The sequence below is a fragment of the Zootoca vivipara genome, chromosome 1 (assembly GCF_963506605.1).
Source record: "Zootoca vivipara chromosome 1, rZooViv1.1, whole genome shotgun sequence".
Classification (NCBI taxonomy): domain Eukaryota; kingdom Metazoa; phylum Chordata; class Lepidosauria; order Squamata; family Lacertidae; genus Zootoca; species Zootoca vivipara.
This window is the reverse complement of record NC_083276.1, coordinates 85552602-85565317: the sequence shown is the minus strand read 5'-3', so window position 1 is coordinate 85565317 and position 12716 is coordinate 85552602. Positions and strand designations below refer to the sequence as shown.

The following is a 12716-nucleotide window of genomic DNA, read 5'->3' as shown; positions in this document are numbered from 1 at the left end:
GCTGACCAGATTGTGCCTGTAATCACATGGAAAAGCTGTCATTTGTAGGCACCATATGGTACCACTTGACCAGATTCCCAAGTGACTGCAGACTGTTAAGATATATTTATAGGAATAAAATAGCCCCTTTGCTCTTGCTGTATCAACAGCCACACATGCAGCATAACCCCCGGCATGTTTTCTGAGAACTAAGTCCCACTTACTCCCAAGTACTGTATATATGCAGCATTAAGGGCAGGATTTTGATCACACTTTTAGTGTAACCATTAGCATGGAAAATATGGGTTTATATAATAGAGTATGGAAGAAGAAGGAGTTTTAAATGTTTAAAATGGGACTCCAGGGAAGGGATGGAGGGAAGTCCTGAGATTCAGAGGAATCTCTGTATATGGTTATATATTTAAGTATTTTTTATAATTTTGTATTGTAAAATCAAATAAAAATAACCTCTCTATTTCTCTCTCTCTCTCTCTATTTCTCTCTCTCTCTCTCTCCCTCCCTCCCTCCCTCCCTCCCTCCCTCTCTCTCCACAGCATTAATAATATTAACTAGGGAAGGACGCTTGCAGCAAGCTATGTATGCCGTAAACAGCACTGCCAGATCTCAAGTGGTTCCCAAGTCTGTTTGATCTGAGTTAATGGTTACAATAAGGTTCTCCATGCAGGCTGGGTTAGGATGTACTGTTAGTGCCATTGAGTGTTCTGCTTGAATAGTTCTACCAAGCACGCCTGGAAGAAACGGACCATTTGGATCCCTTCCAATCGGGATTCAGGCCTCACCATGGGACTGAAATTGCCTTGGTCGCGCTGGTCGATGATCTCCGGCGAGCTAGGGACAAAGGTGAGCGCTGTTTCCTAGTTCTGCTGGATCTCTCAGCGGCCTTTGACACCATCAACCAGAACATCCCTCTGGAACGTCTAGAGGGGCTGGGAGCTGGGGGCACTGTCATAGAGTGGTTCCGCTCCTTCCTCCTGGGCCGCGTTCAGAAAATGATGTTGGGGGATGAGTGTTCAGACCCCTGGGCACTCACTTGTAGGGTGCCTCAGGGTTCCGTTCTCTCTCCCATGCTTTTTAACATCTATATGAAGCCGCTGGGAGAGATCATCAGGGGGTTTGGGCTGGGTGTTCATCAGTATGTGTATGATACCTGTTCCGCAGATTGCGTACAAACGCTAAGTTAAAAAACTGAAGAAAACCAAATCAAAACAGTATGATTACCTTGGATCACTGTCTCGCATGTTGTTATATTTTGCAAAGATAAAAACAGATATATTTCGCCCGTGGAATTGGTCGACGTGTTGCCTCCTTTTTTTGGTATTTTACTCAAGTCTGCAACACAGGGGTTGTTTCATTAGCAATGTTACAACAACAGCAAACAGTGGAAGGGGGAATTGTTCCAGCAATACATGGGGGGGGAGAAGATACTTGTGGTATTAGTTTTAACCCAGTCATCAGCTTCTTGTATGCATGTGGGTGGGACAGTAACTCTAATATATCACAGACAAATGGGTGAAAGCATGGGAAAGACTAGGAAGGTTCAGGAAGAAACAGACCCTGAACTTCAGAAATTTTATAAATCAGGCATGTCCAACAGGTAGATCGCAATCTACTGGTAGATCACGAAGTGTTGCTGGTAGATCCTTGGCCCCTCAGTGATCTCCCCACCCCCAAAAGAAAAGAAAAGAAAGCTCAACAACTTTGTCTTCCTAAAAAAAAAAAAGCTCCACAACTCTGGCAGTCTATTGGGAGTTGGATGTCCCTGTTACATAAAAGAAACTGCTGCATGTGGACATGATGGAAGAAAATAGGGTGGGTTTGTGAAATGTCCTCAAAGGATAGAGCAGTTGGTAAAAAGGAAGGCAGAACAATCAGGAGACAGCAAAACAATAGAAGGGGAAAGTGTCAAGGCAGAGGATGTGATCAACAGCACAGATCCAGAAGCCTTGAGACCTAATCAAACACTTGTTAATAGTGGTGGATATTTTTTAAGGATCTCAACAGTCCTAGAGAGCAAATGGGAAAAACAGTACTTTGTTCAACTTCAGTCCAATATGGTACCCTCACTCCATTGCTCCTCTTGTCCCTTTATTTCCCAACCTCATCCCCTCCTACTTGTCTAATGTTTGGCTCCTGTTCCTGTTTTGAGCATGTTCATCTCTCTCTTCTACCATACCTCTCACATGGCACCCTCCCATTACACATTTCGAAGGGATTCAGTTGCATATCAGAAAAATAAGTCTATACAATTCAAGTGGAATAAGTGCTTTGCTGCAACAAAATCCACTTTTAAAAACCAGACTCTTTGCATTTGGGGAACTGCATGAAAAAGTGTGGTATAAAAGATGGAAATATATATAACCTCCACACATCAGGATGAGTGTTCGTCATTGTATAACCTCCCTTCAGATCAAGATGGCTGCTCAATAGGGCAGTCAAGACATTGTATATCTGCATATGCAGAAGACTGCTCAGTTTAACAGGTAATCTGAAAGAATCCATCCAAGCTCAAATGAACAGTTTGTGTACTCTAATACAGTAGCCTGTCATCCAGCTCTTACCTTCTCTATCTTTCTTTTTTTTACCTAATGCACACTACAGGAGCTATATGCACTTTGCTCACCAATTAGCCCCTTTGGGTCACTTTTTATGATTCATTCCCATTCTTCTGTTGATCATATCATCTGCCAATACCCTTTGTTTCTAATAGTATGATATAGTTGATTCCAGGTTCCCTTGCCCTCTTTAGATTTCCTTCTTTTTCCTTTGATCTCTGTGGCAAAGAGGATCATCACCTTAGCCTTATTTAGCTAAAAGATAATAATCACTGGCTATCAATAAATGTATGTAAAAATGTCTTAGATTTCTTCATAGGAATGAATCTAGGAAAAATCATTTTTGTCACCTTAGTTCCAACATTCCCAATTTCTATTAGATATTTATTAGGTGGCACTGGGAGACAGTATGGTAGTGAGAGCTGGACCATAAAGAAGGCTGATCGCCGAAGAATTGATGCTTTTGAATTATGGTGCTGGAGGAGACTCTTGAGAGTCCCATGGACTGCAAGAAGATCAAACCTATCCATTCTTAAGGAAATCAGCCCTGAGTGCTCCCTGGAAGGACAGATCGTGAAGCTGAGGCTCCAATACTTTGGCCACCTCATGAGAAGAGAAGAATCCTTGGAAAAGACCCTGATGTTGGGAAAGATTGAGGGCACTAGGAGAAGGGGACGACAGAGGACGAGATGGTTGGACAGTGTTCTCGAAGCTACGAACATGAGTTTGACCAAACTGCGGGAGGCAGTGCAAGACAGGAGTGCCTGGCGTGCTATGGTCCATGGGGTCACGAAGAGTCGGACACGACTAAACGACTAAACAACAACAACTGGGAGACAATTTGCAGATGCCTGAAACCAGCAATATAAGGAAGTTGAGAACAATCAGGTCCCTACCCCCACCCCAATCTGGACCAGATCCTGTAGTTTCTGTGCTGATGGGGTGTGGCTGGCCATGCTCAGGGACTGGATAAAAGAAACATAAGCACCTATAACAGGAGGTGTTTAACTTCCCCAGTCCTCAAGATGTATAGCTTTTAGGTATTTCTGGACCTGGACCTATGTCTATATTATAACCCTGTCCAGAAAAGCCAATCAGGATCTAGATACTGTGTTACCCATGTTTTATATTCTATGTAGGCTACCATTCATTTTTGCTCAGAAGTTTCAACTGGTGCAAAATGAAGCAGCCTTTCTCCTTAGAAGAATAGTTTACAAAAAAGAAAAGAAAAAGAAAATATGAATCCAACAGAGAGATGTCTAGATTAGAACCCGATTGTTTTTCATTTATAATCAAAAGGTACCTCATTTTAGCTAAGAGGTCATAAACTACTTGGGTCATAGGTTAGAAACCATCTGCAGGGAGGCAATACTGTTGAATGGTCTCATCACACGCAGCACAGCAGCAGCTATGTTCTTTATCCATGAAAGAGAGTCATAGATTGGTTTACTCAAACAAATTGCTTTTAATACTCCTGTTTTGCATCACATCACCACAAATTACACCTCACCACAGTGCAGGGAGGTAAATCAATCTCACATCAATCCTTTTTAATAGGCAGAACTGCTCAAACTGGTTTATGTGCATGCATCCATGTGCTATGACAAATGACATCATTTAGCCTCTAGCATGAACTGATTTAAAATCAGTCACACTTCTATTGTAAGCTCATTTTGGCAACTGTGTAAAGTTATCACACAATGTAAAGTTAACACACAATGTTACTGTGGCTAAGCAGAAAAGGAAAATTATGAAGTCTGACAAAGCTTCAGTGGGGGAGGGGTGGGGGACATTTTGCAGACATATAAGGAATTTAAGCAGCTTGGGAACTTTCACACATCCTAGGCTAGGGTAAAAATTGTTGTGGGGAGAGGAAGGCCATAAATATGTGACAAAATAGAAATATAAGCGGAGGAAAGTCTGCTCAAAATGTTTGCATAGTGGCCACATGTACTCCATATTGCTACAGACTCCTCCTCTGAGCAGAAATACCCATGAAGACAAGGCTGCATTTTGCTGAGGGAGATGACAGGGACTGTGTAGCCTAAAAATAGGTAGGTACATTGGTATTACCCTTCCAAATGGAGAGTGGAGCTGTTCATGAATGGTGTGTGGGTGAATGCACATACACACAGCCATAAAGTTAGGAAGGGAAAGACAGTTGAGCATGAGAGACATCTCACCCCAACAAAAGCCAAAATTGGCTCTAATCAAAGATGACAAGATCCAAAACATAAGTCACGTGAACCCTGGGCAGAATTGCAGTTAGTAGACCATTGCAGGATATCACATTTGTGAAAATAGGCAAACACAAGAGCCTTGCTGTACCAGAAGCTGAAGCCTCTGACGTCAATACTATCTCCAAATCCAACTACCAGGTGACTAAGGAGTTGGACTTCTTATAATTTAAAGGCCCTTTAGAATAGAAATGTTTGATTTTTGCAGTTCAAGGTCAATCACTACTGAACATTAGCCAATTACAATGAGGCAGTGGGAGACCCCAACTTTCAGTCTGGCCACAGTTGTGGGGCTTAAAGAACCCTCTGTGGTCAACAGCCACCAAGTCAGTATTGATTCAAGTCCACTCTTTTCACATATGCCAATGCCATCAACAAGGCATGTCTAAAAATAGTGACACTATTTGACAAGTCCTCTCCATACTTCTGGACAGTAAACAAAGAGACCTGTACTCCCTTTTATTTTTAGCACCTATTTTAAAACAGGGTTACTTAATAGTTATTTTTCAAGCTTGGCTTTTAGTTCAGTGATTCAGCCTCAAACAGTCCTCTACACAGTGCTGATTCACTGTAAGATCCTACAGTTTACCGATGGGCAATAGCATTTGGCTACCATTTATTATTCAGTTAATTACTACAGTCCACAGACAGTAATTCTGATCTCTGAGGACAATATACCCCTACTTTGCTAGACATAAACTGCCCATGGCCCAGAGGAGAATTTCAAGACAGATCTGCTTTTCCTTACAATCAAGGCCAATGGTTGACAGCACAACAAAATCATCAGTGTTTACCCCTAGAAAAAGCCCCTCAAGCCTCAACTCCTGCCTGCTAGGAGCCATCCTCAGTCTCTTGGCTCTGCGGCTCTCTCCTTGAGTTCAATGTGGTGTGTCCTCGGCCTCTTGACACTTTAATATAAGATCCATGTTCTCTGCCCTTGGTCTTTTCCCACTGCCTGCAATCCTGCATCCCACGGCGACCCTGCCACTTGGCCGACCCCCTGAGCTCATTATGGCTAACCTCCAAGTTTACTTCCTCGCTGTCATGGGCTTGACTTTTCTGTTCCTGCGTCCATTTCCCCACAATATTTTTCTCCTCTCTCAAATACATTCCCTCTTTGGTTGGTGAGATTCCTCTGGTGCACAGCTCTTTTTTCTCCACCAATGAAGACACTTGGTCTCTGCTGCAAGATTTTGAGAAGTCTTGATTGTACCTCCCACAGCTTCGCTGTCCCCTCTCCTTTCTCCAGTTGGGTCTTCTACTGAAGGTTCTCGATTTTCCCTCAACAGTGAGAAGACAATGAGTTTCTGCTGGTGTCTCCAGTGACTTGTAGCGCAGCTGCCAGCCAGGGCCTTGTATAGATGGTTTCTCCTCACGAGTCCTCTCTCTCTTGCTATGGAAATGCAAAGGGACAGAAGGTCTCTCTGGTTTTTCGGGTTCATTCCTCACTGGAACAGCAGCCTCTGCAGTTCCTTGGGTATGTTCTGAGCCTACTGATGGCTTCAGTTCCTTGTCAGTATCCAGAACATTTTCTGAGATGGCTACTTGTTCATGTTCAGTGGTATCTGGGGGCTAAAAAGGATAGAGACCAAAATGAAGGGCAGAAAATGCATAAACCAAACAGGCTTGATTCTCAGTCTGAGTGGCAAAGATCCCACAGGAATTAATATATCGATGTCGCCCCATCTGTCTTCCCCAGGCTTTGCTCCTTAAATATTTCCCTATAGTAACTTGCAAAATTGCCAGCAACAAGAATCATCGGCACTTTAAAAGAATTGCCTAGGATGCAAATATCAAAGCTCTCTCTTCTGCTACAAGACAGGATGTCTCAGCAAGTAAAAATTGCTACCTCCATTGTTTCATTCTTTCCCTATGACCATTATCCTCTTTGTACTCCTGCAGCCTGCACTAACCTTTTGCAGGCTGATGAAGTAGCGATTTCTTTCTGCTTCAGGGTCAATGATGCCTCCTTTTTCCTGCTGCTTCTGATAGATCAGGCGCAGTTGTTCTCTGTGCTGCAGTGTCTGTGTGTCAGGTTGGTACACCTCCTGAGAAAAGAGAGGCAAGTAATTAGATGGCTAGCCCAAACAGAGCCTTCTGGGTCTCTCAACCCTCCAGAACAGATCTGATGGGCAAAGGGGCTGCTGGGGGCCAGGCGGAGAGAAAGACTGGAAAAAAAGGCAGCCTCCCACCTCCTTACACAAGCAAGAGCATCCCATTAGTAAAACTCCACTCACAGGATGCTCCTCCCAGAGGATCCTTAGTTAGAACCTAAACTGGTATTTCTAAACACAACTAAATGTACTACCTATTGTGTAACAGGAAAGCAAAGCCACGGGTTGAATATATCTGTTGTTTCACTCTGTTAATACTTTTTGCCTAAATGAAGAAGGGGTGTGAAACTAGCCTGCTGTACAAACAACAACATTCCTATGTGGCCCCTGGAAGGTTGAATAGAAAGGAAGACAGCTCCCTGGCTGAAAATAATTTCCTCTTCCTGGTGTAGAAGTAAAAATTGACAAGGATGTTAGAAGTCATAGCCACCTGCAGGTGTACAGAGCACCAGGTATATGATTATTTGGAAACAACACTTAACAGAGCTCATTTGGAGAAATGGGGTTGCTCAACAGGTCCAATAAGTGAGAGAGATTAGTGAAGCAAGAGGGTGCCTGCCTGGTGCATCTTTTAAAGAGTAGCAAGACCATGCGAAAGGTCTGTTTTGAAAGTTTCCTTACCATTGGCTGCTGTGGAGGAGGTGCTGCTTGCAATGTTGCAAGATCATAAACCAGAGGCTCCCTGCACACAGGGCACTGCACTTCAAATTCCTGTACAGAAGGTGATAACAACAAAATTTGGCCTTGGTTAGACCTAGTCATGGGATATACAGCTACTGTTCTCATATTCTGCCAGTGTGTCTTAAGAGAGTAGTATTTTCCTGATAAACTGCTACTCATCCTGGGGAGCTCTAGCACTCAACAACAGTGTTATCGGCAGAAGAGCGCTGTGCAGTTTGACTACAAGGGTCACAGGGCAGCCTGGATTCTGAGCTCAGCATCCAAGCCTCCTGGGAAATTAGTTAATTTCATTCATCAGTAAAGCATTCTCTTTTATAAGATGCTACTGGGCCTTCCTAATGCAATCACAACTTGCATCAAAGCTAGTGCAAAAATTATCTCAGAGTGAAGATTCACCACTAGCAACCCTGCCCTCAGAACTATTCTATTGTTTGGGGGTGGAGGAAGATACTTTTGTTTCTTGGCAAAGCTCTTTTGCGTATGTTGAAGTCCATTCACAATCTTTTCCACCAGGAAACACACCAACACAGGTGTTTAAGGAGATATAATGTGAGTATACTTTTTGGTCATTTGTACTGCAGCTGTGAAGATTGCCTTCATCTACAGAACCCCAGTTCTTTAGTATTTGAAGCAAAGGAACATATGTTGACCATCTCCTCTGGTCTTTAAACTAGATTCCCAGACTTTACACATCACTTAACATTTTGTTCTCTGTAGACAAAATAACTTGCAAATGTGAAAGTATGCACAGCACTGGACAATGGAAAACCATTTCAACATCTATCTGGGAAAATCTTGTCCACAGCTCTCAACGCCATAACTAATAACCAAAATGAACTGGAAATATTGATCCAGACTCAGAAGCCATTCCTGGAGGAAAAAGTTGGTGAAGTTTTAGAAGCAGCCGTGGTGCGCATGCAAGGAGCCATTACCTCTTTGGGCAGAGGTGCCAAAGGCTGTACTCTTTCTTTCCTCTCTGCACGGATCTCTTCCTCCATATGCTCTGTATAACTGGCAAGGCAACGTGAGTGAAAGTAGTGGTAGCATGGTGTCTTAGTGAAAGCTTCATTTTCCTGCACAGGGGAAGGTACAGATTCCTATTAATACAAATCTGCTACACTGTGCGTTTTCAGCATACATTGCAATAATAATTCTCATTCAATCCAATTTCAATTCAATTCATATGCAATATATGTGGATGCTGGCTTGGATTCAAACAATCACATTAACAGAGGCTTTTTGCACCCCATTCCCACTGTTACTCCCCTTCCCACTGTGGGGACACATGCACACACTTTTGCAGAACTGAATGCAACACAGCACTAAGGAAGGGATCTAGAGACAACAAGTTCCCATTCCCTCTTCCTTCCTTTTTGAGCGAGTCCCAGCTTCACCTCATTCTTCCACTTCCTTATATTAGTGCTTTTATTGCCTATGACTCCCCACAAATGAAAACAAGATGCCAATCCAGCATGCTCTTACCTGAAAGCCATACAGGCAAATCACACACTGCCCATGAGGGATGTTGTTGTCTGTAAGGATTTCCTTTCCCTTCTGTGAAGACAGGGAGGGTCAGTTTGTCATTTCACACAATAAAAGCGCAACAGCCCAAGCCATAGGTCTGGACAGCCTGCCTCCCCTTTCTGTTCTCTTACCTCTATTAGCTCATATAACATAGCTGTACCCAGCTGGGCCTCAGCAGTACATTGTAGTGTCTGGGAAATCCTAAAATGAAGGCAAAAAAGGGGGCAGGGTAAGGAGAAAGGCTAGGATAGATGTCCAGGGAAGTGAGATGGCAAGAACCAGAGTGGCTAAATCAGCCACTTGCAATAGCAATCTCAACACCAACACAGGATGGGCTCCAGCCTCTCACCCAGTATCTCATCTGACACAGTAGCTACTTCAGCACAAAGTAGAAGGAAGTGGTACCAGACCAAAAAGCAGCTTGAAGCCCTTCTAGGAGAAGGGAAAGCAGGGAAGGGAAAGCAGGTTCTAGTAAGCCACGTGTAAAGAGCCACAGAAGCTGGGACTTCGTTTTGGATGAAGATGCTGCAAGATGCATTGTCTCTCATCTCTTAATTTTTTTCCAACTACCAATAACTTTTAATGGAAAGATCTCCTTTAACATGTATCCCCCAATGCCAATTTTACACACAAACACCATAATTGATATGTATCCAAACAAACGTGTTGCATACATGATTAGAACTTCCAGTCTTGTTTGTATCCTCATTCCCCGTGCTCCCAATGTTAGTACCATAGCAACAGCCTTCACAGCACAGCTCTAAATTAAGAGAACAGCTGCATAATACATAGTCCACGTAAGATCATTGGGCAGGTGGAACACAATATAAAGAAGCTCCCACCTCCCCACACTTTCCATTAAAAGAGTGTGACAGACTGAAACTGAACTGGAAAGAGTCTGCATAATACACTTACTTTTGGATTTGCTCATCTGACAGCCCTCGAGGATTCTGGATGGCTATCTTTGGCACTTCATTTGGATACTAATAAGAAACAAAGCCAAGTCAAAATGAGTAGTACAGCCATGCTAAAATGCTACATAGCAAAACAGTCACTCAGGACATACAAGGCTGTACCTGAAGAGGCACGGATAGCACCAAGGTTAAGCAGACATACTGAGATTCCTGGTCCTCTGCAGTTGCTGGATGAAGGGTGATAGATATTTCCCATGGCACAGACCTAGGGTTGAAGAAAGACTCAAGTGAGGGTCTGGTGTCAAATGAAAGGAAGATGGAACAGGAGAGATGATGCAGGTGGGTTGTTATTCCTTCCTTTCTCAGGCTGAAAGGAGATTGAAGCAGGCATAATGCAGACCTTCCATTCTCCCCACCCCATATTCTTACAAAGATACTATTTCAGAATGGTAGTATCAAATACCAGGAGGGGAAAAAAGAAGTGACTAATATTTTGAGAAATTAACAAACATGAATCAGGAGTTGCAATTCATTCCGAGTTTGTGCAGGACACTGTAGTCCAGGCATCCCCAAACTTCGGCCCTCCAGATGTTTTGGACTACAATTCCCATCTTCCCCGACCACTGGTCCTGTTAGCTAGGGATCATGGGAGTTGTAGGCCAAAACATCTGGAGGGCCGCAGTTTGGAGATGCCTGCTGTAGTCTAATCCCAAAACAGGGTACAGTCTTCCAAACTAGGAATCAAGTTCCACAATGACATATGCAAGATCACAGGAGTGATCAATATTTAAAACAAAGAACCAGCAAAGGAGCTGACAATGTTGCAATTACCTTCCGTTTCCTTTAGACACATGTAGCTCATCCAAATAGATGGACTCCAAGACTTCCACTTCTGAAGGCAGAGCCCTGAGTAAGAAAAAAATAATCGTATGATACATAAGGCTAATTTCCTCAGGTTTCTCCTGTCCATCACGTATGATGTTATGTGTGGGGCAGATACAAAGCAGGATTGAACTCCTATGCATTAGCTGATGCTCAGGAAGTTCAATTAAGCTCAGATCAAGCACATCAGTCTCTTCCTGCTGGGACTGGACTGGCACATCCCAGTATGTACAGAGCAGGACAGAAACACATAGACACACACACACAACTCTTGCATCAGCTGATGCATAGGGAGTTCAATTCTCCCCCAGGGCCAACAATGACAGTAGGTTAGAACAATCCATCTGTCAATCACCTTATATCAATATGTCACCAAATGATTGACAGGTAGGTGGTCCCACACACTTCTCAAAATTGGCCCATTGGGGTGAGAGAGATGAAGATCTAGCCCACCAGGGCAAAACTGCTTTAAAGTATCACCATGGCAGGCAAATCAGTGTTCAAGAAGAACAAATAACACACACATCACATTAGACGCCTACATTAATTTAAGTTTTGGGGGTCATGGTCCCAGCTCCTGCCAACCTAGCAGTTCGAAAGCACGAAGTAAAAGTAGATAAATAGGTACCACTCCGGTGGGAAGGTAAACGGCGTTTCCGTGCGCTGCTCTGGTTCGCCAGAAGTGGCTTAGTCATGCTGGCCACATGACCCGGAAGCTGTATGCTAGCTCGCTCGGCCAGTAAAGTGAGATGAGCGCTGCAACCCCAGAGTCGTCTGCGACTGGACCTAATGGTCAGGGGTCCCTTTACCCTTTTAACCCATTTATGCTGACATCTTGTGGCAATCCAATGTAATAACCTGAATTTTAAAAATGCCACTAAAACACTTAAGAGGATAGGCACTTGTGAAGGGGCACAAAGTCTAAACTAGCAGACCTTTGCTGCTGCCAATGATAACAAAAATCACACAAACATTTCTCTCTGGCTACTTCTCAGAATTTTACAAACAATTCCCACAACACTGGGTAGTTTACCATGCTTGAGAAAGGCTGTCACTTTCTGTTTTGATTCTGTGGCTGAAAAACGACACAACTCCATACTGCAAAGGGCAGAAACACAGCTGTAATACTAATCGAGAGTGTGATTGTTGCATGGAGCATTTTTCATAATATCCATAAGGAACCAGTGGCATAACAACAGCTGACTGAGAAGAGATCTCAGTTGGCATATGCTTCTAGCCAGGTAACTGTGCGGTAAAGAGAAGGCATTTATTTCTCCATACAGTTTTTCTTAAGGAGTTTGTAAACAAAAAAAACAAACAAAAAAGAACCCTGCTTGAAGACCAAAGGGCGAGGAGGAACAGGATTGGCCCAGGGAGTGGATTTTGCACTTGGCTTGGATTTATGATTCATATCGCTGCTTGTTCGGCTACTGGGCTCTCTGCCTTTCTCTCTGAGCCCCCTACCCTCAGAAATAGCGGTGGGGGGAACCGTGTGCTAGCTCACTCCTTGTTGTGATGAGACCCAGGAAGATGACGAACCATATCGTACATGTCGAATCTTACATAAGAACAAGACGAAAGAACAAACAAAAAATTCATTCGTGAAGAGATGGCCGGGGCTACAGAAAACAGAGGAGGAAAGGGAGGGAGAAGAGGGATACGCCAGCCATTTGCTCATCTGCCTTCCGCTGAGAGAGAAAGGAGGACACGAAAGGCCGAAGCGCTCCCTTACCAATCCGCCGCCAACTCCTCCTGCTCCTCGCCGTCGCCGGTCGTCGCCATCTTGACAGGCCCGGAAACTCAACAGCTTTG

General features: G+C 43.7%; 1 protein-coding gene across 1 annotated transcript; it reads right to left on the bottom strand.

Moving 5' to 3' along the window:
- Positions 1-1777: 1777 nt before the first annotated feature.
- Positions 1778-12698, bottom strand: RNF25 (ring finger protein 25). Its single transcript, XM_035127443.2, has 10 exons — positions 12637-12698; positions 10854-10928; positions 10185-10287; positions 10024-10091; positions 9240-9309; positions 9067-9138; positions 8517-8657; positions 7525-7614; positions 6703-6837; positions 1778-6361 (listed from the first exon to the last, which is right to left on the bottom strand). Exons 1-10 carry the CDS (start codon positions 12684-12686, stop codon positions 5621-5623), a joined length of 1545 nt encoding a protein of 514 aa, XP_034983334.1. The 5' UTR covers positions 12687-12698; the 3' UTR covers positions 1778-5620.
- Positions 12699-12716: the final 18 nt, after the last annotated feature.

What these genes read in the sequence shown, in the direction of transcription:
- RNF25 (XM_035127443.2), bottom strand. Translation starts at nt 12,686, where the DNA reads ATGGCGACGACCGGCGACGGCGAGGAGCAGGAGGAGTTGGCGGCGGAT. An exon ending in TCAGATGAGCAAATCCAAAA is followed by an intron (nt 9,310 to 10,023) that starts GTAAGTGTATTA and finishes CCTTCATTTTAG; the next exon opens with GATTTCCCAGACACTACAAT. An exon ending in TGTTATATGAGCTAATAGAG is followed by an intron (nt 9,139 to 9,239) that starts GTAAGAGAACAG and finishes CTGTCTTCACAG; the next exon opens with AAGGGAAAGGAAATCCTTAC.